This window comes from Myotis brandtii, unplaced genomic scaffold (genome assembly GCF_000412655.1).
Source record: "Myotis brandtii unplaced genomic scaffold, ASM41265v1 scaffold68, whole genome shotgun sequence".
NCBI lineage: Eukaryota > Metazoa > Chordata > Mammalia > Chiroptera > Vespertilionidae > Myotis > Myotis brandtii.
This window is the reverse complement of record NW_005370657.1, coordinates 1,056,730-1,082,827: the sequence shown is the minus strand read 5'-3', so window position 1 is coordinate 1,082,827 and position 26,098 is coordinate 1,056,730. Positions and strand designations below refer to the sequence as shown.

Genomic DNA, 26,098 nt, shown 5'->3' with positions numbered 1-26,098 from the left:
GGGTGGGCCCTATATTTTTCCAGGCTGAGTCCTCCTCCGAGTCCCTCAGCCGTGTAATGAGTAGACAAAGAAATCACATTACTTTTTCTAGTTGATCTGCAATTTCCTGGTTCTGCCGTTTCTGTGGAAAGAGTCAAAGGAAGGTGACCGAGGCTGCCCCTTTACTATGCTCCCCGGACCAAGGAGGGATGGACAGGGACCAGGAATGGCTTTTAAAGGGAGACGTCAAAGCTCCCAAGCAGAGGGACTTGGGGTCTAGGTGGTTTGCTCCCTGGATCCCTGAGGACACTGACATAAAGCTCTAGCCACGGGCTTTGAGAGGGAAAGACCCCCTGCCAGCTCGTGGTGTGGACGGGGGCATTCATTCATTCACTCACTCACTCAACGAATATTCCTGAGCACACACCACGGGACAGGCTCCGTCCTCAATAGCAGATATAGGAATGAAAAGGACCTTTCCATCTTGGGTTTTTTGAGCTAAAGGGGACTTTAGATACCCTCTACTTCTACACCCTCAGGACCCTGAAGTCCAGAGAGAAGTGACTTGTTCAAGGTCAAAGACAGAGCAAATTAGGGGCAGAGTCAGGGCCAGGACACAACAGTCAAGCCAGTTCCTTCCCTAAATAGTGTCCCCAGGGCAAGTGTGGAGAAGGCTTGACAAGCAGGGGTGTACGGAGGACAGAGAGCAGGCAGAGAGGGCAGCCACGGAAAGAGCCATGCCACATGCTCCGCACCCTGGGGTCCCTCCAGCTGAGGCCTAGGCCCCCCGGCACCCCATTCTCCCTTGGCACTAGGGCTCCCGGCCCCTTTCTTCAGAGCCCCAGATTGGCAGCGTGGAATCAGGGGACCCCACTGGACTCTTACCAATTCCTCTATCTCGCTACTGAGTTGTTTGTTTGTTAGATTGCTGGAATCCAGGGCTAGAGATAGTTCTTGGTACCGGCTCTGAGGCGCATGCAGAGAGGAGGAGTTGGAGGAGGGTGGGGGGAGAGGTAAAGAGAGCAATCATTAGGGCTGGGGGTATCCGGGCGGTCTCAGCTGGCAGCAGGGCACCCAGCCCCCTCCGTTGGGGTCCGGAGGCTGGCCTTCAGGGTCACTGGGCCACAGTCCAGGGCCACTCACCTCCAGAGCCTTTATATTAGCAGAAGATGCTAGTCCCTCCCCATTGACGAAGGATGCAGACTAGGAGAGATGAAAGAGCTCACATGGAGATGCTCTCTGTCCCTCTCCACGCCTAAGCCTCCGACTTCCTGTTTTCCCCAGCAACTGGCAAAATTTTCTTTTCTGCCTTCTAAGCTGGCCCCCTCCTCTCATAACCCCTTTGTGTCAACCTCTCCTGGTTCTTCTCTCGCCCTCAACCCACCCCTCCCAAGCAGCTCTCCTCCTGCACTTCCTGCAGCAGGATAAAAGGATGTAACTGATCTCCTGGTCCAACTCCTTCATCTGCAGAGCTTCAAAGAAGAGGCCCAGCGAAGGAACGACTAGCTCAACCTCACCCGGCCGAGTGCCTGCTCCCAGCATCTCCCCTCCCTCTTGGGAACCTCTGCCTCAATTTCTATCGCAGTTTCTCCTCCCCATCCAGCTCCCTCTGGGCTCCCAGTTCTGGGGTACCTCACATACGAGACCGTTGAGCTGCTGGGAAAGCTGACGCAGGCTCTCGGTAGAAGAGAATCTGGGGGTGAACACAGGAGTCAGGGGTGCAGGAGGCTCGATGGGAAAGAAGGGGCCATGGGCAGTGGCCTGCCCCGACTCCCTCCGCCTAGCAACTGCTGCCCCCACAGGAGACACTCACGTGCTTTCAGACAGGACAAAAGGAACATTTTCAGGATCATAATTCTGTTTGGGAAGAAACGCATGAGGTGAGAATAAGCCAGGGGTGAGGTGAGCCAAGCTCATTCTGACAACCTTCCAGCTCCCCAAAACTGAAGGGAAAACCTGGCCTTGCCCCCCCCACCCCCACTCCGGTCCTCAGGAAGGGCTGGCTCCTGGAACCAAGCCGCCTGAAGAAAGGAGGGAATCCACGAGGGCCAGTCCTCTGGGAAGGAAGAGGGGTGAACGCAGAGGGGCAGCGGGCAGAGGGGGAAGAGGCACAAACCTGAGCAGATGAAGCAGCACTGGGGGAAAGGACACCGCCAGGTGACATGGTGTCATCAGGGGGCAGGGCCGCAGGGGGCGGGTGGTCTTTGGGCGCCTATCACAGAAAAGAGCAGGGGGTTAGGGGGCATGCGGGAAAGGCTTCTCGCTGCCATGGATGCAGGGGTGCGGAGCAGGTAGGACAGGTGTTGCTGCAATGGAGTGACAGTCACACATGCTGGGAGCCACTCTGGGGTGTGGCCAGGGCTCGCCCAGGGCTCGGGCCACTCTGCAGCCTTCTGGCCGGCCAGAGCTCAAAGCAGGACTGCAAGACGTTCAAGAACACAGAGGCCTTGTTCCCCGGAGCGCAGCAAGACAGTACCAGGCTCTGACCTGTGGCAGCCACAGCAGGTGGAAGGAAGGCGTGCCAATCAGGGAGGAGGGAAAGCCTGCCCATGCCTCAGTGACCCCCACCCTGGTCCTTGCTGGGCAGAGGGCACAGTGATGAAGCAGCGGATCAACAGCTGGTCAACACCGCTTTCCTCTCTCACTCTCCTCCCCGCCCTCCCCTCCTCCCACCAGCCACTGGCTGCGTTTGCCCGACTGAGGTCTTTTCTGGGAATGAAGCTTTCCAGCTAGAGGCCTCTCCCTGCTCCTGGGGGTAGAAAGTAAACCCACCCCAACCTCCTAGCTCCAACACAACTACCCAACCAAGAAGCCACCTGCGAAAGCAGAGGTAAGACATCCACCCGGGGACGGGCTTCCTGAACAGCAATCCTGGATTGACCAGGAGCCATGGAGAAGCCGCTCTCTTCCCCAACCGGCCCCACCTGCCTGGCCAGAGCCCCACCCGCCTCTCTCCGGGCTCAGGCCCGACACTTGGTCCAAGACTCTGGCTCTAGAGAGCTAAGAGGCCAGATGGGCAAAGAGACAGGAAGATGGGTGACAAGCTGAAGCTTGAGGAAGGACAGTGCTAGGGAGCCATGAGCTGTCCAGCCAAGCTGGGTCCCAGAGGAAGAACCGGCCCCACCTGCCTGGCCAGAGCCCCACCCGCCTCTCTCCGGGCTCAGGCCCGACACTTGGTCCAAGACTCTGGCTCTAGAGAGCTAAGAGGCCAGATGGGCAAAGAGACAGGAAGATGGGTGACAAGCTGAAGCTTGAGGAAGGACAGTGCTAGGGAGCCATGAGCTGTCCAGCCAAGCTGGGTCCCAGAGGAAGAGGCTGCACCTTGGGGGGGGGGGGGGTGGGGGGGGGGACCCCCCAGTCCTGCCTCCAAATGCGCAGTCCCTGCTTTGAGCCCAAACGCCTCCCTCCTCCTGGGGACCCTGCCCCAGTCCCCTCCAAACTCCCACACCGGCAGCCAGAGAGCCCTTTCCAAAGCACACACCTGGCCTGCCCCTGCCCCAGAACCTGCCATGGCTCCCCAGTGCCCTCTGGGAAAGCCCAGGTGTCTCACCGGGTCTTCAAGGCCCACCTGTTTGGTTTCACCTGAGGCTGAACCTTCTCCCCACCAAGGCATTTTCCTCCTCATACCCAAGCGTCTCTCGGGCCCATGATCACTCCTCATGCTTCTACCACCCATTTCCCACCAATCTCTTGGGTCCGTCTTCTAAGAAGCCTCCTCAGGCCCCTTGCCCCCCAGCCCTGTGCAAAGGCGCTGTTCCTCCTGGGCACTCCTTATGTCTCCCTTTCTGGAGCTAGACCCTGGGCCAGATGTTGGTCACACATCTGTGAACAAGTCCGCCCAGTCCCCACCTTCACAGAGCTCCTGGCCCAATAGGGGAGACGGAGGGCAAATGCTAAATAAGACGTTTGGGGTAGCAATCCTACATCTGCAGGGACTCATGCAGAATGATGGGGTAAGGAATTGGCTGGGTGAGCAAGGCATAGCTTGGGGGGGGGGGGGGGGTTGCGGGGAGTTGTGCCTGCTCTCTGGACACCTCAGCTCTGGCCTCTGAAAGTCCCAACCTGCCACCCTCCTTAGAGCAAGTGCTGCAGAACCTGGAGGAGCTGCGGTGGAGTCGAGTTATTTGCATTACTGTCCACTCTGTGACCTTTGGCCCTGGCACCTGGTGTTGCCTTGCCAACCTGTACAACTGACTCTAATATGTAAGAACAGGGGTTCTGAGCTGACTGGACAGAAGACTCTGGGGAAGGTGGGCACCCTCCCAGCCATGGGCCCCAGCAAGCTCTAGGTCCCTCCTGGCATCTTGGATTCCCACTCATCCCTAGCATTAGACACAAAAAAGCTCAGAGGAGAAAAAGTACTTTTCTAAAGACTTAAATATATACAACATGACTATTTGTGAGCAAGGGTTATTTCACAATTTTAAGTCTTATAGCTAAGTATGGAGTTATAAGTCCGTACTTATAAAGAATATGCTCAGTTGGTTGGGCATCGTCCCATGCACTGAAGGGTTGTGGGTTCAACTCCGGGTCAGGGCACATGCCCGGGTTTTGGGCTCGATCTCCAGTGGGGGGCATGCAGGAAGCAGCAGATGGGTATTTGGCTCTCGCATAGATGTTTTTCTCTCTCCCCCTCCCTTCTTCTGTCTAAAAATCAATTTTTTTAAAAAATATATTTTATTGATATTTTACAGAGAGGAAGAGAGAGGAACAGAGAGTTAGAAACATCGATGAGAGAGAAACATCGATCAGCTGCCTCCTGCACACCCCCTACTGGGGATGTGCCCGCAACCAAGGTACATGCCCTTGACTGGAATTGAACCTGGGACCCTTCAGTCCGTAGGCAGTCGCTCTATCCACTGAGCCAAACCAGTTAGGGCTAAAAATCAATTTTTAAAAAAGAAAAACAAAAACATTATCTACTCCCCTCAAACGTCCCATTCCATTAAAAAAAAATTTATTTTACTTCTCCATTATTCCCCATTTCTGGAAATGCTGTATTTCTGCCCGGATACTGCAATCACAGGCCTGCATTACTGCAGCAGAAAACTTAAGTGGGAAACAGTTATTGATAAAGACAGGACTTAAAAACAAGAAGCCCCAGCTGGTTTGGCTCAGTGGATAGAGCGTTGGCCTGTGGACTGAAGAGATTCCGGTCAAGGGCACATGCCCGGGTTTCGGGCTCGATACCTATTAGGGGGCGTGCAGGAGGCAGCCGATCAATGATTCTCTTTCATCATCGATGTTTCTATCTATCTCCCTCTCCCTTCCTCTCTGAAATCAATAAAAATATTTAAAAAACACACACCCAAAAAAAGCAAGAAGGGACTATGGGAATCTGCATCCTCATTTCCAGAAGGACAGCAGGATGTGGGCACAGACCATGTGGATCCCAGCTTCAGGATTCCTTTAGGCCTGTGTGCCCTCCCCATGCCACTCGGGCTGACAGGGTGAGTCACAGCACCTGGAGAGACCTGACCAACTGGGCGTGAGCCGTCCTGATGACTGAATACTCTACCGCCAGCCAGCAGGGCGAGACCCAGCCCTCCACCCCACGCGCCCTCCAACAGGATCCGCAGCCTCCAACAGGATCCGGCCCCATTTCAGCCCTCCTCCTCTGGCCTGGCAGAGGTCCCCCAAGGAAGTCAATGAAGGAGGAAGTGCCAGCATCACACCCGGAGGACGTCATCTCCTGGCTCCCCGCCTTTCTGGAACGTGCTCTGTGCGTTCATAATCCCGGCCGTTACCTGTCCCACACCCTCGGCCAGGAACTTCCATTTTCCCTTCTCCATATGGATGGATGTGACCCACCTCTGGATCTTCAAACCAGACTCAAATGCCACCCCCTCCAGCCTCAAGTCCATTTAAAACCAACTTCTTCTCAGCTGAGCATGTGGAATGTTGCCACATTCTCTCTCGCCCCTTTCAGCACAGCCTGCCTCCCTCAGCGGGCATTCTACCTGGTTCCTCCCCTATCTTCTCCGGGGCCCACTGAATATGGTTGTGTCCATATTTGATTTTTACTCCCTTTCTCTTAACCCTAGATAGCTGACTCTCAAACCAAAATTAATCTACTGGAAAAATTACAAACTGCTCTGCAGTCTATTGCTCTTTTGGGAACAGAGGCCCACAGGGCAAGACCTGAAGGTTTGGTTTTATTTAACCTCTTAGTCTGAGAGCACCACTGGCCATTCAAAAACTTGAAGTTCAAAAAAACCCAAAACCCACACACCTGTTCTGGAAGCTATTCCTAAATTACCTTTAACCTTCAAGGTGCATCTCACCTGCTCCAAGATGATAAAAGAGGTGGGGGAAGAAAACAAACCCAATCAACCAAGCAGGTGAAAAGCAGACATGAACAGGCCGAGGGTTAATGACAGCAACATAAAAATAAGCCAGAGATTAAAGAACCCCCAAACCAAAGAAGCCTCGGGGACATGCACAGCCGGGAGAGAACAAGCCAGAGAGGGGTCTCAGCACTGCCTCACCTTCCAATCGTCCAATGGGGAGAGCGCTACCCCATTGGAATGGTTAAGGTCGGACACCAACACCTTCAGAATATCCTGAATCTACAGGAAGCGAAAAGGCAAAAACAAGGGCAGGGGGAGAAAGAGAAAAGTGGCTTAGAGAGAGGCAAGAGAGTCAGGGAAGGAAGAAGAGATGGGTTCGGGGAAATTAAATGCTACAGAAAGAGAAGGGGGTCAATACCATGGCCGGCGCCATCTTTCCAAACAGACACTTGCTGCCTTGCCACAGGCAGAAATCAACGCACATGAACAGATGGAACAGCCCCCTGAGCGAGGCAGGCACACAGAGCGGAGTCACCTGACCAGTGCAGCTCTGAATACGCCCATCACACCCTCTCCTCAGGCCCAGGACGCCAGGGCTCCAGACCCCCACCTCCACTTTAAAAACCCGGCTTCCAAGTAAAGGGTTGCTTGAACAAAAGGGATTACAGCTAAAAATAAGTTTGAAAGACACTAATCTGATCCAATATCATCTCACAAATGAGGAAACTGAGGCCAGGTGGAGGAAGTGATTTTCCTGAGGCCTCCCAGAGATGGGCTCAAAACTCCGAATCCAGCGCCTGGGGCTCCTCACCGTACCCTGGGGCTCTTTTGCTGGCTGTTCTCACAGCCTGGCTTCCCCTGGAGACTGGGGATGAGAAAAACCACCAGATAAGCAGACCAGTAGCAACTACCCTTTATTGGATCTTCTTTACCCCACACCAGGCTCTGTATTAAGGGATTAATATAAAAACAACAACATCATTTAAGCTTCATAAATGTAAGACATTATTACCCTGATTTTACTGATGTGGAAACACAGGCCCAAATAGCTTAAACAATTTGCCCCAAACCATATTCCTAGCAGAGAACGGGGAGAATTAAGAATTCAAGCCTGGCCATAGTGGCTCTGTTGGTTGAGCATCATCCTGTGCAATGGAAGCTTGCAAGTTCCATTCCTGGTCAGGACATATACCTGGGTTGCAGGTTCAATCCCTGATTGGGGCACATACAGAAGGCAACCAACAGATGTTTCTCTCTCTCTCTCCCTTCCTCGCTCTAAGCATGTCCTCGGGTGAAAATTTTTAAAAAGCGGGGGGACAAAGGGGAGAAAATGGGGGACATCTGTAATACCCTCAACAATAAAAATTAATTTAAAAATAAAAAGAATTCAAACTCAGAATTCTTAACCAGTACTAGATACTCCTTCCACAATCTTTAACCTCTACCCTCTACTGCCCCCCTGAGCACCCTACCCCCGGAAGCCAAGACTCACGTCCTCAGGCGAGTGACCATCAGCAGTGGTTGTCTCGGGGCTACTGCCATTTTTAACCTTCTTTTTCTTCTTAGCTCCTGACGGAGCGCCAATGCCTCGCTGCTGCTGGAATTCTCTCAACTGCAAAAAGGAAAAGCGGTGAGACTCATGACAGCTACAAATCCCTGGATTTACATCTCACAGTTTAAAAAATACTCATATTTGCCATCTGATTTAATGCCACAACAACCCTACAAGGTGTTGCAATTCTTCCCTGATGACTGAAGAAATGGACTGATAACAAAGCTTTTTTTTAAAAAGGCAGTAATAGCATTTAAACTAAGTCTTCTGACTCTGAGTTCTGGGGGTTACGCCATAAATCAGTAGCTGCCAGGGGACAAAACCAGAGGTAGAAGGGGTTAACGTTTAAGTGATCAGACATAAGGGCTCTTCTTCATGCATCTGTTGGAGATGTACACCACTGCTTCTCAAACTTTTGCATCAGTGTAGCTTAATGGCAGAAGGCAGTGAAGGTGCGCCCCTAGAGAATCTGGGATGGTAACAGAAATAAGACAACCCAAGCACCATTTCAGAGAAGTCTATTATAATCTTACAAATATATGTAAATGTCATCCCTAAGTATTCTATATATATATAAAAGCCAAAGCAACCGAACAAACCCGTCGACCAGTCACTATGACACACACTGACCACCAGGGGGAAGACACTTCATGCAGGAGCTGCCCCCTGGTAGTCAGTGGGCTCCCACAGCCAACCTCCCACGGTCCCTCCCCACACCGGCCGGCCGGCCAACCTCCCATAACCCCGATTGGCCCTGATTGCCGGCCAGACTGAGGGACCCCATGCGTGCACGAATTCGTGCACTGGGCCTCTAGTATTAAGATAAAAGGCTTTTCCTCTCTCAAGAGAATCCAGCAAAACTGGTGCTATTTCTCCTGCGGCACTCAGAGCACTCCATGTTGAGATGAGGCTTGGGAAAGATTCCCAGCTGTGAAGTGCAGTGCTCCGCAGAGGATAAGCAGATCTCACTCCAAAGAGCACTGACTGCGGGCCAATCTGATTCCAGAATCATAGGGAATTAGAACATGAGTTACGAGAATTCAGATTAAAAATTTCAAAGTCTCTCTGGAGAGTAGAAACCTGGGAGAAAACCAAACTAAACAAAACACATTCTCCCCATCGACACCCAGAGAAATGGTCAACGTTTCGAGCTCACCAGTGCAATGCAGGCTTTTCAGGCTATCAATGTCTACGGATGACGTACAGTCTGGAGTAAGGAGCCTGAAACCTCTCTGACCTAAGTCCCATAGTCCCGAGTCCCCTTGAAGCTGGAAATTTGGGCCGTGACCAGAGAACCGGAAAGGGGATGAAAACACTAGGAGACTGGGTCGTCACATCAAACACGGGGCTTAGGGCGATAATGACAGTTTCCAGGGGGATTGTGACATAACTACATTCCACTCCTCCCAACCGACGCCCGAGTCGCCGCTCCGCGCTGGGGGAAGGGAGCGCCGGGCCCGGATCCGGGTCCCTGAAGATAGCAAGCCCTGGGAGCCCAGGGAGCCCAGGAGGTCCGGTTCTGGGCGGCAAGAGGCGAGGGCCGAGCCTGGAGCCGGGAACCTCGGGGGTCACCAGCCCAAAGTCACCCGGGGCGGACAAGCGAGGGCGGGAGCTGGGCTGCCGGGGGTGGGGGGGCGGGGCTGGTGAGAAGACTTTCGGGGGGACGCCTAGGGGCGCCCGGGGTCTGGCCCCGTGTGCCTCTAGAGGCAGCACAGACCCTGATCACGGTCCGGCTGTCAAGGGACCTTGGGCTAAGTCGGGGAGCCGCGACTCGGCGCCTTTTACCTTTTTCCTGGCCTCCGCCAATTTTTTCTGTCGGACTTCTTCCGACATCTCGGGAAGGGGAGGGAGACGGGGGGGCCACATCACCGCGATCCCGGAAACCACCTCGGAATTGCTTCCGGCAGCCACCGCGCATCTTGGCGATTGAAGCTAAAAAGGAGGGATCAGAGCGATTATAGGCAGCAGCTGCGTGGGCGTGGCCTTACTTCTTCAATATCATTGGTCTATGAGAAAGATGAAAGCGAAGGGGGCGTGGCCAGGCCGACTCCGGCCAGGAGGAACAGGCGGAGTCACAATGAAAGCTGTCTCCGCCCACCTCGGAGGGGGGCGGGGCCCGACCTCGCCGGGTGCGCGCGCAGCTCGCTGTGTGGCGGTTCCCGGTCTCCGTCGCAGGACTTTGCTTACCTGGCGGACCTGAGAGGCCGCTCTCCCGCCCCCGACCTGGACCCTCCTGCACTGCAGACTCCCCCGCAACGGGGGCCCCGGACCCCAGGACTCAGGAGGTGGGCTGGGAGCGGACAGCAGGGGATAAGCTCATCCCTTCACATCCCTTTCCTGACTCCCCACTTTCCAGAGACCCCAACCAGCCCTCCGCACACGCCATCCTCTCGGGATCTCCCCTTCCTCGGGGATCTCTACCCTGACCCCGGGAGCATATCTGCCCCCTTCCCGACTGCCCCCGTCGCTCCTCCCACACCCCGCAGTACCCCTTCTTCCCGGAGCGCATCCTTGTTCCAATCAGCCATGTCTCCCTCGGATTCCTCTCCAGGACGCAGCCAGGACTTTCCAAAAGTTGCCGCGGGGCCTTCCGATCCCCTGTGAGTATGCCTGAGCCCCGTCCCCACACTCTCGCCCTCCGTCCGGTAAGGCCCTGCTCTCCCGGCCCCCTGTAAGGCCTTCCCCCGGCCCGCTGGTTCTGCGGAGAAACTCCAGGTCATCTCCCGGTCCTTCCCCTTTTCCTCGTGCCCTCCAAGCTGCAGACAAGAGGCATGTGCTGCTATGTCAGGGGCACCCAGGTGGGCTCTGTCCCTCCCCGTCCCTGACACAGCCAGATGGTGGTTCCTTTTTGGCCCCTCACACATGGGCGGGCGCGCTCTCCTGTCTCAGGGCATTTGGATGCCCTGTCCTCCGTCTGGGATGCTCTTCTTCCAGCTTTTTGCCAAGCTGATGCCTACACATCCTTGACAATTGAGTTTCCCCAGAGCAGCCTCACCCCCACTTCTGGCTCAGTCCAGTGACCCTGTTGGACATCCCCTTAGCACACTGTACTTCAGCTTCGAAGCACTTTCCCACCTTGTGGTTAGTTGATTACTAATTTGTCATTGGCTCATTCATTTGGCCAATTGTATGGAGTGCCTACTATGTGCCAGGTACGGTTGTTGTAGACGCAGTGCAGTCGGCAGTAAGTATAACAAAGTCCTTGCCCTCGTGGCGTTTACACTCCAGTGATGTAAGGCCAACAGTGAAAATAATCTATACACTAAAAGCCTAAGCGACTATTGCTGCGGAATGACCGGAACGACCGGTCGCTATGATGCGCACTGACCACCAGGGGGCAGACGCTCAGTGCAGGAGCTGCTCCCTGGTGGTCAGTGCACTCCCACAGGGGGTGCGCTGCTCAGCCAGACGGGCCAAGGTGAGCGCAGTGGTGGTGGCCGGAGCCTCTCTCCTGCCTCTGAGGCAGGGCTAAGGAGCAGCGAGCTGAGCAATAAGGAGCAGCGAGCAGGCGGGCAGTAAGGAGAGAGGGCTCCCAGACTGCGAGAGGGCACAGGCTGGGCCGAGGGACCCTCCCTCCAGTGCACGAATTTTGTGTGCCAGACCTCTAGTATTATCAATGAAAGGCATGACATGTCAGATGTCATAAAACATCAGGACAAAGGGATAGTGAGTGGTTGAGGAGAGGCCATTTATTTTTTAAAATATATTTTTATTGATTTCAGGGAGGAAGAGAGAGATAGAAACATTAATGATGAGAGAGAATCATTGATCAGTTGCCTCCGGCACACCCCCTCCTGGGGATCGAGCCTGCAACCCAGCCATGTGCCCTGACTGGGAATCGAACCATGACCTCCTGGGTCATAAGTTGACGCTCAACCACTGAGCCACACTGGTCAGGCGAGGAGAGACCATTGAAATGGGTGGTCAGAGAAGCCCTTTCTGATGAAGCGTGACCTGTGAGTAGGGCTTTGAGTGAAGATCTCTGGAGGAAGAGCTAATTGTTGGGAGTTTTCTGTTTGGGACGAGGCTATCCGTTCCATGAAAGCAGAGGGTCAGGCTTGCTGTCTTCTCCATCGCTGAACCCCGGGAGCCTTTGCCAGTGCCTGGCAGATGGTGCCTACTCACGCTTTGGTGACTGCCCGTCCTAAGAATAGGAACCACATCTTCCTCGGTCTCTTTCTGCATCATGTGTAGACCGTTGATCCAACACCCGTTTCCTGGAGATATGCAGTGCACCAGGCACTGGCCTGTGCAGCCTTTGGAAGCAGAAAGGCAAAGATGGACTACAGCCCCAGACTGTAGACTCTGTTATCTAACGAAATTATAAACCCAGCGACTTGAGAGAAGAATCCACATAGACCTGAGGCGGAATCTCTGGGGTCAGACTGGGGGCCAGGATAGGCCCTTTGGTTAGAATTGGGTTTGGCTGGGAGTGAAAGAAAACCCAAAATAGCGGTGGCTTAAACAGTCATCAGTGATCCAGGCCTCTGTCTTCCACCACATCTTCAATGTGGCTTCTACCTCATCAAGATGCTGTTCACTCCATGTTACTTCCACATTCAGCTGGCAGGAAGGAGGAAGGCCAGGAAAGGCTGCCCTCTCCCTGGAAGGACAGTTCCCAGGCATAGTATACACCTTTTCTGATTAAGTTCCACTTACCAGAACTAAGTTATACAGCCACATCTACTTGCAAGGGAAGCTGGGAAATGTGGTGGTCTTTGGGGTTGGGTGGTGGCTATTACCAAGCAGAAGCAGGGAGTGGCTGTTGGGGGACAACGTGTAGGTTCTGAATTGTGGGAATGGCCAGTCCAGCTAATGACTATTTGTGCCACTCAGCGGCCATCTTCCAAGGGCGGCCAGGCTGATGGGGCCAGCGAGGATTCTCCGCACCTTGACATTCAGAAGCTGAAGGAGAAGAGGGACGTGCTGGACAAGGAGATCTCCCAGTTAATATCTGAGTAAGTCTAGTTGGGTTCCTCAGTGTACTTAACAAACTAGTGCCCAGTGACTGCAGCCCAGTCATGCCTGCTCAGCATAAAGACAGAACCGCACCGCTAGCTTCAGGCTGTCTCAGCAGCCTCTCCCGGGGCCCACATTATCTGCCTCTGCTTCGTCTGCACCCAGCCTGCTTTCCTCCCTGCGAGCGGGGTTTTCAGTGCCCGGGGGAAGCTGGTTCTCCCACAGCTCCTGAGTTTCCCAGCCCCTTGCTCCAGCCGCACGGCTCAGGCCGAGCAGCTTTTGAATGTGCGCTTCACACTTGAGGGGTTTCTGACTAGCACTCATGTGCCCATCTGTGAATCCCTCAGCCGTGGCCAGGGTCACACAGTTCCAGTGTGGTTGGTACAGGGAGCATTTGCCAGGGACAGATCCCGTTACCGTCAGCTTTAGTGGGCAGGGTCTGTCCTGCTGAGCACCTGGCAGGCCCTTTGTGAACATTTGTTAAATAGATGTTCCTCCCTGAACCTTGGGTCCTCATCAGCTTTCCCTTTCTCCTTCCCTCGCCCCAGAGGCTACAGTGTGGATGAACTCGAGGACCACATCTCCCAGCTCCACGAGTATAACGACATCAAAGATGCGGGCCAGATGCTGCTGGGCAAGCTAGGTGAGCGGCGGGACTCCGGGGAGCAAACAGGCTTAGAAGGAGTCCCTGCTTCCCATCGGTGGTGGGATTTTCCTCCTGGGCTACTATTTATTTGGTTTTTTTCTTTTAAAATTTTTATTGATTGATTGATTTGAGAGAGAGAGAGAAAAAGTGAGGGGGGGGTGGAGGGAAAGGAGAAAAAAATAAATCGATTTGTTGTTCCACTTATTTATGTATTCATGGGTGATTCTTTTTTTTTTTTTTTTAATATATTTTATTGATTTTTTTACAGAGAGGAAGGGAGAGAGATAGAGAGCCAGAAACATCGATGAGAGAGAAACATTGATCAGCTGCCTCCTGCACGCCCCCCACTGGGGATGTGCCCGCAACTAAGGTACATGCCCTTGACCGGAATCGAACCCGGGACCCTTGAGTCCGCAGGCAGACGCTCTATATGGGTGATTCTTGTATGTTCCCTGAGCTGGGATCAAACCTGCAACCTTGGCGTATCAGGGCGACACTTAACCAACTGAGCTACCCGGCCATGGCCATCTCCTGGGCATTCTAACTTGCCAACCCTCCTGTCCTTCTCAGCTGCCCCGCTCCCTGAATGCCCCTGCCCCAGGGAGGGCTTCTCTGTTTCAGTCAGGAATGGGTCCCAAACGAGGGGAAAGAGAAGACAGGCTGAGGGAATTATCGATGGTAAAGAGGAGAATGAACAGGGCAGGGAGAAAGCAATGCAGGGTGACTATGCCTAGTGGTTAGGACATGTGCTTGCTAGATAGACCCAGCTTGAGGCCTGTCCTTTAGGTCCCAGGAGCTCGAGCGGGTGGCCTGTCCGCTGTCACTTGCTCAGTGAGTGTTTACTGAGCACCTGCCCTGTGCTGCTCTGCAGGCATGGGGACACTTTGGAGAAGTGGACACGTGAAAGGCTCTGTTTTCATGTGACTTCCGTGTCCGTCCATGTTGGGGGGGAGGGGAATTGTCACTAACTAAGGAACACAAAGGAATTATAAAACGTGTTAAGTGCCATGAAGGAATGAATCAAAGGGCAGAGATGGAGAGGCAGGAACAGGTGGCAAGTGGGGGCGAGGGGAGGTCAGGGGAGGCCTCTGAGGGTGAGCCCATCCCATGGGAGGAAAGAGGGCCTTTGAGGGAGCAGGAGGAATGTCACCAAATGGCCAGGGCACGGCAGTGGGGCCAGGCTAAGGAGGCCGGGTTTGCAGCAGGCGCTGCATAGACGCAAATGTGCATTGGCTCCAGCTGCTCTGGGTGGAGAAAAGATTGGAGGGGAGCTTTGTTTGACTCCTCTTCAAAGTGGGTTGAGGGTTCAGTGAGTCTAGTTTGGGGTGGCCAGGCAGGGGGTTATCTTGGCAACTGGGGGAGCAGGAAGAAGGTGCAGGAGTGGGGGCTGGGTGGTCAGGGATGTGGCCATTCTCCCACTGGACATTCATCCTTCCTTTCAGCCGTGATCCGAGGTGTCGCCACCAAAGAGTTGTATCCAGAATTTGGCCTGGACATGAGTGACTGAGCGGAGGCTCCCAGCGCCTTGTCCACGGCCACTGGGATGGGCGATGTGGCCATGAGAAGTGTGAGAGCCCAAGCAGCGCACCTCCAGGCTTTCCAGCAAGCAAGCGTCAGCCGCCCTTTCCAGTGAGCCCGCCCGAGGCAGGAGGGAGCCCGGGGAAGCAGAAGGTGTGTTTCCAGCTCCAGGACTCCCGAGAGGCCCAGTGACACCTGTGCATGTATGTACGTTGTCCTATTTGTAAATAAACATGTAGATAATGTTGATGTGAATCTGGATGCTGTCCCTCCTCTGACAGCCCTATCTCACCCGGGGCGCCAGCCTGCCTTTGTTAGAACAATCTTATGTGAGCCGGGCACTGTGCTAAGTGCTTTACGTCCATTATCTCAAATCCTAAAACCCATCCTATGAGGGTTTAGGATTTGCTGTCCCCACTTTTCAGATGAGGAAATTGAAGCTGAGAGGGGCAAAGTGACTTGCCCAAGGTCACACAGCCAGTGAGTAGCAGAGCAGGGATTCGAGCCCAAGTCTAACTCTGAAGCTGTTGGTTTGCAGTACTGCCTTTCTGGGTTGGGGACAAGCAAGTAAGAGCTGAGAGTGAAATAGCAACATTGAGAAGGTTTCTTACCTTGTAAACTGATCTGCAGAATGAGGGTTCCGATCCCTAATTGTAACCTCTGCCAAGGGAGGGTGAGCTCATTGGGTGTCGCTTATCGTGACCAGCTATCCCTGGCAGGGGTGAAACTGGAGTGTCGCAACTGCTCCGTGCAATCCAGAACGGCAGGATTTCACAACAGACCTGCTAAGAGTTCTGACTATTCCAGCTGCCGCTCTGGCCCTGTCCTGCTGGACATTCACATAAGAGTTCAGATGTGACAGCAGCCCTTGGGGACAGGCTGGCATGAGGTGAAGTAAGAATCGTTTCTAAAAACCAACCAATCAAGAAAAATATATATTTAAAAAAATTTTTTTAAAGTCAATACCAGGAGCAGGGAGCCACGGTGTCTCAGTCTCTGCTCGCCTGCAAGCAGGAAGTCAGGGAACTAAGAAACAATGACATGTTTGATAAAAGGGGTTCCAGGAGCACATTTGAGTGGCACCCAACCTGGGACATGGAGAAACTTCCCGGGAGAAGAGCCATCAATGCCTGCTGTTAGAAGGAGGCAGCCAGACAGGGATGCGGGAGGGCATTCCAGGAGGGACCTGGCATTTGCAAAGGCCCGGAAGCAGAGAACTTGGGTCCAGGGCACGAAAGGACTGAGTGCAGGGGGAGAGTGATTAGAAAAGGAGCCCAAACACAATCCAGCGCAGCTCTGGCTTGTGAGCAATATTCTTTTGGGAGGGAGTGGGTGCAGTTTCATTTCCTGCAACTCACATGCTGGATGATTTCACTCTTAGGATTTAGAAAGTCCAATAAAGAGCCTGGGCAGGTAGCTCAGTTGGTTAGAGCATTGTCCCAACACGCCAAGGTTTGGGGTTCCATCCCCGGTCAGAGCACATACAGGAAGCAACCAATGATGCATAAATAAGTGAAACATATCTTCTCTTTCTCTCTCTCATTCTCTCTTTCCAAATCAATCAATAAATAAAAATTTTAATCCAATAAAGACATGTAGGAAAAAGTAACAGAGGGAATGCACCAAAATAGTAATCATGCTTATTTAAGATAGTAGGATTATTGACGTTTTTTTCTTTTTCCCCCATATTTCTATACAGCACTCAAAGTCACCATTCTGTTGGCAATACAGAAGCTGTGGGACCCACATCTCCACACCCCCACCACAGCACCTCTTAACTCACTGAGTTCTCAGTCTAGCTTAATTAGTCCTGGCCTTCCTGTAACTGATGCTTTCTTTCTTTATTTCTCCCATCCCCTTTTTGGCATCAAACTTTACATCGATGTTTCTCTCTCTCTCTATCTCTCCCCCTTCCTTCCACTCTCTCTAAAAATCAATGGGAAAATATCCTCGAGTGAGGATTAACCAAATAAAAATAAAAACTTATAGCAAGATATCTTTCCTCCTGTCCCTTAAGTCTATACCAGTTATTTTGCTTAACTCTTTTTTTTTTAAAATATATTTTATTGATTTTTTTACAGAGAGGAAGGGAGAGAGATAGAGAGCCAGAAACATCGATGAGAGAGAAACACCGACCAGCTGCCTCCTGCACATCTCCCGCTGGGGATGTGCCCGCAACCAAGGCACATGCCCCTGACCGGAATCAAACCTGTGACCCCCCAGTCCTCAGGCCGACGCTCTATCCACCGAGCCAAACCGGTTTTGGCTATTTTGCTTAACTCTAATCTTACCCTCAGCCCTAATTCCACATGTTACTAGAAAGCAAGGACACTTGTCACTTGTTCCCTAAGCCCCTCGCGTCTTCACAAATTAGATAAGCTGGAGTCCCCCTCTTGTGGCTGTGGCCTTGCTTTCTGGCAGTCACCCTGAGTTGCATTTCTTCTGGAAGGCAACAAAGGCACTTGGGTAGATTCCAGCTTCTGAAGCTGAGGACGAATACACTGCCAGTGCTCCAAAGACTTTTGCATTAGGAGCCAATTTTAATATTTTTTAAATATATATTTATTGATTTCAGAGAGGAATGGAGAGGGAGAGATAGAAACATCAATGATGAGAGAGAATCATTGATTGGCTCCCTCCTGCATGCCCCACACTGGGGATCAAGCCCGCAACCCGGGCATATGCCCTTGACTGGAGTCGAACCCAAGAGCCTTCAGTCCACAAGCCGACACTTTATCCGCTGAGCCAAACCAGCCAGGTCAGGGTCCAATTTTAAGGCACTGAATAGGACGCTTGGAAGGAAAGCATCATCTGGGACCATTTCCTTCTTTTGCGATTCCCTTCTCCCAGATGTCATGGTGAGAGGCTGCCCCAAGGGGGCAGTGTCCACTCAGAGATGAGCCCAGCGGCTAGGCGGCTACCCCTGGAGGGCCTCGCTGGGAAGTCAGAGGCCACAGACTAGATTCTCCCAGCGCCCCTTAGAGAAGAGAGTGTTTTCTCTGGCAGCAATCCTCCCAGGAGTATGGAGTGAGACCCCTCCTCCCCCCAAGTCAGTAAGAAGCCAACTGGTTGTGAGATGTGGATAGAGAGTGACATTTCTCAGGGCCTGCGGAAAACAGGCCGCCCGGGGTAACTCTGACCTTGTAGTTCGCAGTCTGTTTGATCACATCCAGGGCAAAGTTCCCTGAAAATATTTATCACCTGGCAAGACAGAAGTTCAAAACACAAGTTCAAAACCCAAAACCGCCTGCATTCTTGTCCCTGGGAACTGAAGGGGTCATTTCAGGGCAGCCTGACCTCACCAAGGGAGTGTCACCGATTGGCACCTCACATTATTTTTTTTTTAAAGGTGTTTTTACAGTAACATGAGGATATGTTTATTTCTTTTGAGAGAGAGAAGAGAGAGAGAGAGAAACATCAATCAGTTCCTTTCATACACACCCTAACTGGAGATGGGACCCACTACAGCCAGGCCAGCACCCCACTTTAGCTTTGCTCAGAGAAGGGGACATGCCCTAACCGGTTTGGCCCAGTGGATAGAGCGTCGGCCTGCGGACTGAAGGGTCCCAGGTTCGATTCTGGTCAAGGGCATGTACCTTGGTTGCGGGCACATCCCCAGTAGGGAGTGTGCAGGAGGCGGCTGATTGATGTTTCTCTCTCATCGATGTTTCTAACTTTCTATCCCTCTCCCTCTCCCTTCCTCTCTGTAAAAAATCAATAAAATATATTTAAAAAAAAAGAAGAAGAAGAAGGGGACACCTTGGGAAGGGAGAAAGAGAAGGAAGGCCAGGTAAGGGGCCCAGCTACAAGCAAAGGTTTCCCCAGAGAAGGGTTGGGTGGTAGTAATAACCAACATTTAGAAAACACTGTGGGTCAGTGTGGCTAGGTGAGGTTCTCCCATATAGCCCAAGTTCAGTATCCCCAAACTGAAGCTGGGGTAGAGCTATCTGCTCAATGTCACAGGTCTGAACCTCAGAGCCTGGCTGCCATGTGCTATTCTACACCCCCGGCAGAGGCTCATCCTCTCTTGAGTATCTTACCCCAGGTCATGCATTAATAAAAGGAGTCAGAACTTGAACCCAGAACTCTCTGAGTTAAGCCCAAGGTCTTAACCACAAATTTCTGCTGCGCTTCTTACAAGTTGTATCTGCACATGGCCCTGACCTAGCAGCCAGGCCAGTGTTCAGAAATGAACAGCCTCAGCTTTGACCTTGGGCTTGGCCTTGGCCCCTCTCCTAATTTCTCTGAGTAGGAGGCTTTGCTCTCTTCTCAGTGAGCCCCTCATTCCCAACATCAGGAACTCTGAACAGGAGCAGATCCTCTCCTGACCTCTACCTCTCTCAGTTTCTTGTTTCATCCCAGAATCCCAAAGGATCTCAGCTGCAAGGAAAATCCGGGCAGCTAACACGCTGAGCACATGCTCGGTGCCAGGCCCCAAACCTAGCGCTCAGTGTGGCTATTGCATGTATGCCTAATGGTTATCCCCATTTTCCAGATGAAGCAAATAAAGCTCAGAGAGGTTAAATCACTTTCCCAAAGAAACACAGGTAAATAGCGGACTCAGAGATTGAGGGCTCCAAGGACATGCTCTTTTAAAGACCTGGGAATAATTTCTAAACCTCTGAGCATCACAAGTGTCCGAGAGGGCTTTTTAAAATAAAATTTGGGCCCTGGTCAGTGATGCTCAGTGATTGGAGTGTCGTCCTGTGAACTGAAGGATCAAGAGTTTGATTCCCGGTCAAGGGCCTGGGTTGCAGGTTTGATCCCCTGCCCCGGTTGGAGCGTGTACAAGAGGCAACCAATCGATCAATGTGTCTCCCTCACATCGATGTTCCCTTCTCTCCCCACCCCCTTCTACTCTCTCTAAATGTCAATGGGAAAAAATATCCTCAGGTGAGGATTAACAAAAAAAGTAATAAAATAAGTAAGTAACGATTCGAGTCCCTAACCCCTCCCTAGGGATTCTGATTTTGCAGGCCTGCGGCAGACTTATATATTTTTTAATGAGCAACCCAGGTGTCTTGGTACCTGGCCTCTCCGGTGAGTGTTCCTTAACAATTGACCAATTGCTTTTAATAACTTTTAATAACAAGTAATAATGTCTGATCAAACCCTGCCTCCAAACCAGCTGTCTCTAAACCCACCTCCAGAGCCACTGGCCCCAGAGCCAGCTCTAGGCCAATCCCAGGTGGCTTTCCTCTGGCTTCTCCCCAGAGCCCCCCGAGGCCCAGGCATTTGTCAGCTCTGTTCCTGGGCTGGAGTTTGCCTGCTGCTCCACCCTCCACCCTGGCACCAGCAGACCTGCCCGGCTGGTTTGCCATGGAGGAGCTGGTCCTGCTTGCCTTCTTAGGGCTCTTCTAGGTCCTGGCTTATTAGGGGCTCAGATAGGACCTGGAGAGGTTGGGAGTGGGGACCACATGCAGAAGAGTTCTGGTCACTGGGTCACTTTGAGCACAGGCTTCTCTGCTGATCACAGGGGCTCTGGAAGCCCCAGGACAGCCCCACCACTCCTGCAACCACACCTGAGCCGCCCGCCTGATGCTTGTCTCTTAATCAACCTGCACCACCCCCAGCAGCATCCTGAGCCCAGTCTCACCCACGCAGGAACCTCTTTGTGTGACTAATATCAGTCCCTCCTGTTATCCAGCCCATCTCCAGAGGAGTCCCACGTCTCCAGCGGAGGGAGGTGCTCAAAGGAGGGACTGACGGGATATGCAGGGGAGTTCCGGATGTTGATCATACGGTGGTGGATATGGCTTTTTGTTTGTTTTTTATCCTGTGGCCACACAGAGGAAGCTCAGCGTGGTGTGCCACGTATAGACAGATACAGGAGGCTGGGCTCCTCCTCTCCAGGCCTGTTTCCACATCTATAAAGTAGGTAAAATAATACCCACGGTGGCCACTTCACAAGTGATCATAGATATAAAGCCTGGTTTAATGATCACAGAGACAAATGTCAGCTCATTATATGATGATATGCTTGTGTGTTCTAAGCATATTTCTGGTCCCTGGTGAATGCAAGGTCCTTTTGGCTTAAAGTGGAGCCTTAATGAGCCAATCTTCTGGGTGCAGTGGCCTCAGGGGAGGGGTGGAGAGAGGAGGGCTGGGAAGGAATAAGAGAGAGGGCATGTAGGAGAGGGGGAGAGGGGAGGAGGCTGGGAGTGTATGAAGAGAAAACTTTTGCCTTGAAAGCTGTAGTATTTGGGCATGGATATTCATTCATTTATTCGGGCATTCATTCATTCATCCAAGAAGTATTTTTCCAGGCACTGCTCTAACCTATGAGGACGTAATAGTAAGGAAAACAGACAAACATCCCTGTCCTTGTGGAGCTTACATTCTAAGGAGGGGAGACAGACAATAACACAGTTGCCAGGCAGGCAACTGGCAAATCTGGGAGCCTGTGGGTTTGTTAATGAAGTTGCTAGTGTTCTTGAGAGCACATTTCGTTTACGGAATTATTTGCACTATATTTGGCTTTAAAAAGTCTTTCTTGAAATAAATCAACCCAATAGTTTAACTTAAAATTTAAAGCTCAACTTACAAATCTCAAGTTGCTTACACATTTGGCACAATTTAGCAATCATGGTTCACTTCTAACCTTTCGGGGTTAAAAACACCTACTAAGGAAAACATTTTACCATCCCAAGGGATTTGGGGTGGTTTTTCCCTGCAGACTGAGGCTGCATGTTGACCAAATATTTGGGCATGACTCAGGGGTACCCCTGCCCCCCACAATCCTGAGATCAAGATAAGCCACTCTGACCTCTTTTATAATCTCTGTGTCAATAAGGACTCCAAATGAGGTGATGTTGTTACCGGAAAGTAGACCTGGCCCTTAGTGAGTCCGCCTAGAGCCGGCTGGTAGGGTGTGGGTTCTTGACTTTGTGTAGAAAAAACTTTCACAATACAAGCCCAGGTGAATTTTAGAGGACATTTATTAAAGCTGGGGACAGTGAAACAGGAGACGGCTGGGGAAATAAGCCTAGGCTGATCTGCTTTGGCTCACCAAGAAGTCAGAGAACAGGGGACCTTGGGGACAGGGTCGGGGGGGGGGGGATTGCCACTGCCCATTGCTCCCCTGGTTTCAAGCCTGAGATGCATACCAATGGGGAAGGTGGGAGGGGGAGGAAGGCAAGGGCTTGCTCACCCTATGACCTTCGTTTTGAGTTTTTAAGGCTGGACATTTAGGGGAATTCTTGCGGGCGGGGGGCGGGGGGGTGCATATGGCACTGATTGGATTTCCTGGAGTAGGGTGATTTAAGTCATTTACCCTCTGGTTGGGGAGAAGTGCAACGATTTACTCTCAAGTGTCCTTGGTTCAGGGAAGATAGGATTACTGGAGAGCTGCAAACTGCTGTTTAACTTTGTCTCAGTTGCCCTATTCCTAGCTTACTAGCCTGTCTCAATGTGACGGCCTATGTCACCTGCGTTCCAGTTACCTATTGAGATTTGCCAACCCCCTCTGCCCCACCCAGTTTTCCCCTCCTTTGGATTGGATTCCACTAATCCAAGTATTGTTTGATTTTATTCTGAATTGTCTACATGCAGAAATATATATTCCCATGTTTCCTATCTAACAAGGCCACAACTCTAAGACGCGGTTTGATTATGCATATCACCCCTGGCTCCAAGGTCTCAATAGGAAAATCTCTCTAGGGACACAGCTCAGGGCTGGCCTAGGTCCCACCAAGGTCAAGATAGGGAGGTCATGGTGAAGAGAGATTAAGAGCATGGGCTCTGGAGCCAGAGTACCCAGTTCAAACCTACCCTTGACTGGCTGTGAGGCCCAGGCAAGTATTACCTTCTTAGGCCTCAGTTTCCCCATCTGTAAAATGGGGATTAAATTCCCTGGGGATTCTGGTCTGAGGGAGGGCCGGTGTAAGAGGGGGTGGTAGTCTGATATCTGGAGATGCTAAACAAGAAGGGGTGGCAGTGAATATGGCTCGAGTAAGCACAGGTGGAGGTACCTGCTCATGGCTCAGCCTCGCCACGGTTAGGGTGACCCTGAAGAGGGGAAGACAGGTCTGAAATCACCTCTGGGCAGAGATTCAGGAGGCATGCCGGTTAAACTGACGTCCAGCAGCTACCTGGTCAGAAATCATGGAGGGGCAGGTCCTATGCAGACGAAGATGCCCTCTGCTAGGCAGGATGTCTCTTCCGAGCAGCTTTCCTTACCCATACAAGGGGGATAATTGTTAGTTTCATGGCAGGTGGTCGTGGGAGCCGCGGAGACCTTGAGTGTAAAGCTCTTAGCACAGAGCCCGGCACACCAGAAGTCCTCAGTAAATGACAGCTGCTCTTATCACTGTCATCATCTCCCCTTCAGGTCACCTGGCCTGCTGACCACCACACCTGCCCAGGCTCTGGGGTGGGCCCTGGGCCCTGGGAGCCATTTGCAGCGATGGCATCAGTCTAGCCTTTCGGAAAAGTGTGGCAGCTCATTTCTGCCTCCGCTTGAAGTGATCCCTGTAAGTGCCAGAGAGGCCCAGGGCTCAGGGCCCTTCCGCAGGAACAAACACCGAACACGCTGGCTCTTAACCCCGAGAGGGTAAATAAAATGACAGAACCTAGCTTGAGCTCTTCACCAGAGTCCTGGCTCCAGTGGCGGCTGGGCCTTCCTCAGAGAGCCCTGTGACCTGGCCACCCCACAGGGTCTGCAGGAAGGAGCCCCAGACCTGCTGGGCAGACGGGAGAAATGGCCACGCTCTGTTGTTCAAGGAACGAAGCCACTTGTCACACACTGTGCATAATTCCACTTTGCTGAAGAAAATTAACCATTTGGGTTCATTCCGCACACACATGCTAAACACATACACAGAAGGAAAACTGTGTCCTCTACACGCAGTACTTCCAACACCGGGCACGTGGAGTTTCCCACACCAAGCGACTGCAGCTCTCATTAGGCCCAGACGGGTGTCCTACAGTTTAACTCAAATCTGACACTGCCTGGAGCCAACAGATTGCACAGCTTAAGGTTCAGACGCTAATCATGAGTCCAGGCGGTCACCTGTACTGCTGACCGACGGGCTATATAAATCGGGAGTCCCCCTCATGTTTGATATTTGCTTGAACAGCTCACAGATCTCCAAGAAACACTTATGTTTACCATTTTATTTAAAGGGTACAGTCAGGAACAGGAGAATGGAAGCGACGCACAGGGTGGGGTAGGAGGGAAGGGGTGAGGGGCGCTTTCTGGGTGTGCCACCCTCAGCGCCGAGGTATGTTCACTAACCCGGAGCTCTCTGAACCCCATCACTAGGGCTCCACTCCAGACCTACTGAATCAGAATCCAAGAGTTTGGATTAGAACCTGGATTCTCAAAGATCTCTCCAGACAATGTTTGTGTGTTTTTTAATTGACTTTTTTAGTAAGTTGTTTGCAGAAAACTTGAGAGTATAGAGCATTCCCATATACTCAGCAGTTCCCCATAGTATTAACATCTTACATGAGTTTGATGTATTTGTTGTGGGTTACTGGGAGGAAGCCCTCCAATGTAAAGGGCCATTTTCATCACATCACATCACGAGGCCTGGCCAGTGTAGCCCAGTTGGTTGAGCTTTGTCTCATGCACCAGGAGGTAGCCGGTTCCATTCTCGGTCAGGGCACATGCCCAGGTTACGGGCTCGATCCCCAGTGTGGGGCGTGCAGGAGGCAGTCAGTCAATGATTCTCTCTCATCATTGATGTTTCTATCTCTCCCTCCCTCCCCCTTCCTCTCTGAAATCAATATATATAATTTTTAAAGTTGAGCAGCTTTTTAAAAATTTCATTGATTTTTTTACAGAGAGGAAGGGAGAGGGATAGAGAGTTAGAAACATCAGTGAAACATTGATCAGCTGCCTCCTGCACACCCGCTACTGGGGATGTGCACGCAATCAAGGTACATGCCCTTGACCGGAATGGAACCTGGGACCCTTCAGTCCGCAGGCCGACGCTCAATCCACTGAGCCAAACCAGTTAGGGCTATATATATATTTTTAAAAAAGAGTACATACTAGCAACATGACTTATCACTGTTGATGTTGACCTTTAATCACCTGGCTGAGGTGTTTGCCCATTTCCCAACTGATTTTTATACCAGAGAAACAATGTCAGGGAGGGAAGGCCTCCGACTACCTGTGACAACCCTTTAAGGTCACTGTTCAGAAGTGTAGCTACAGCAAGCAGACAGCTCACACACAGAGAGCATCGTATATGCCAGGCCTGTGACAAGCACCCGACCATGATTTCATTTGTCCCCACAACAATCCCAAGGGGTGGAGAGGTGGGTGAAATCATTCTGCTCATGCTACGGATAAGGGAGCTTTTGAGGGCTCACAGCCAGGAGCCCACATCTGCTCAGCACTGCTCTGAGCTGCGGTTGCCCGGAGTGAAGGTGAGGGAGCCCTGGTGATGGGGGCCTTCTCTCCCGAGAAGACAGCAGAGACCAGAGACAAGAGTGTTCTCAGTGGCAAATACCCACATGCCTACAGGTTAAAACAACCAGGCCAAACAGAGAGAGTGCACTGGGGCAAAGTATCCAAAGCCTAGAGAAATAAAATTGGCAGGAAAAATGGCTAGAAAAATGGGGGAGGGGTCATTTTCTTGTCGGTATCAGAAGAGATCTTTGAATCCTGTATATGCTGTACTTAAACAGTTCCTTACTGATGGATGGTGATCATGTTTCCCACTTGTAACTATTACAATGCAGCTATGACATCTATGTATCTATAACTTTCTACAACCGATGCTAGTAGATTCCTGAAACTAAGTCATAAGGTAGTAGTTTAAATTCTGATACACACGACCAGATCACTCCTAAAAGCTTATAGCTGTCTATTTCCACTAACAGTACAGATCACCCATCTTCTCAGGTCATCATTGCTGGGTGTCATCTTTTTATGACGTTTTATCTTTTTTATGAGAAAGTTTATTCTATATATAAAAGGCTAAGTTGACTCGTGCATGTGTGACACATATAAAGCTCTCGCTGGCACCAATTGCACACGTGTTTTGATCTGTCATTGTTGATGGTGAATCTGGTTGACACTTCTATTATAGAGAAAGGGCGAATAGTGATATTAAAATATTTCTTCTAATTAACTTCCTTTCAATGTGCATGAATCTGTGCACTGGGCCACTAGAGTGTGAGTGTGTGTGTGTGTGTGTGTGT

The 26,098-nt window shown here is 51.7% G+C and overlaps 2 protein-coding genes across 3 annotated transcripts in view; one reads left to right on the top strand and one right to left on the bottom strand.

The window, feature by feature from the left end:
• The window catches only part of GOLGA2 (golgin A2), a 17,984-nt gene extending 8,252 nt beyond the window's left edge, over positions 1–9,732 (bottom strand). Inside the window, exons 1-9 of one of the 2 annotated variants that reach the window (XM_005881413.2) lie at positions 9,607–9,732; positions 7,762–7,881; positions 6,468–6,548; positions 2,096–2,191; positions 1,793–1,836; positions 1,612–1,672; positions 1,123–1,182; positions 865–945; positions 83–121 (exon numbers count right to left, since the gene is read on the bottom strand). In XM_005881413.2, the coding sequence (XP_005881475.1) occupies positions 83–121; positions 865–945; positions 1,123–1,182; positions 1,612–1,672; positions 1,793–1,836; positions 2,096–2,191; positions 6,468–6,548; positions 7,762–7,881; positions 9,607–9,687 (663 nt within the window). In that variant the 5' untranslated portion in view covers positions 9,688–9,732. The remainder of the gene's footprint in view (positions 1–82; positions 122–864; positions 946–1,122; positions 1,183–1,611; positions 1,673–1,792; positions 1,837–2,095; positions 2,192–6,467; positions 6,549–7,761; positions 7,882–9,606) is intronic. The other variant, XM_005881414.2, reaches the window with a different exon arrangement.
• A 166-nt stretch (positions 9,733–9,898) lies between these two features.
• On the top strand, positions 9,899–15,193 carry SWI5 (SWI5 homologous recombination repair protein). The gene is made up of 5 exons (XM_014529302.1): positions 9,899–9,950; positions 9,997–10,106; positions 12,658–12,779; positions 13,329–13,423; positions 14,869–15,193. The coding sequence occupies exons 1-5, from the start codon at positions 9,899–9,901 to the stop codon at positions 14,931–14,933; spliced, it is 444 nt and encodes a 147-aa protein (XP_014384788.1). The 3' UTR covers positions 14,934–15,193.
• Positions 15,194–26,098: the final 10,905 nt, after the last annotated feature.

Coding starts and splice junctions, on each gene's coding strand:
- SWI5 (XM_014529302.1), top strand. CDS start 9,899: ATGAAAGCTGTCTCCGCCCACCTCGGAGGGGGGCGGGGCCCGACCTCG. Junction 9,951..9,996: donor GCGGGGCCCGACCTCGCCGG/GTGCGCGCGCAG, acceptor TCTCCGTCGCAG/GACTTTGCTTACCTGGCGGA. Junction 13,424..14,868: donor GATGCTGCTGGGCAAGCTAG/GTGAGCGGCGGG, acceptor CCTTCCTTTCAG/CCGTGATCCGAGGTGTCGCC.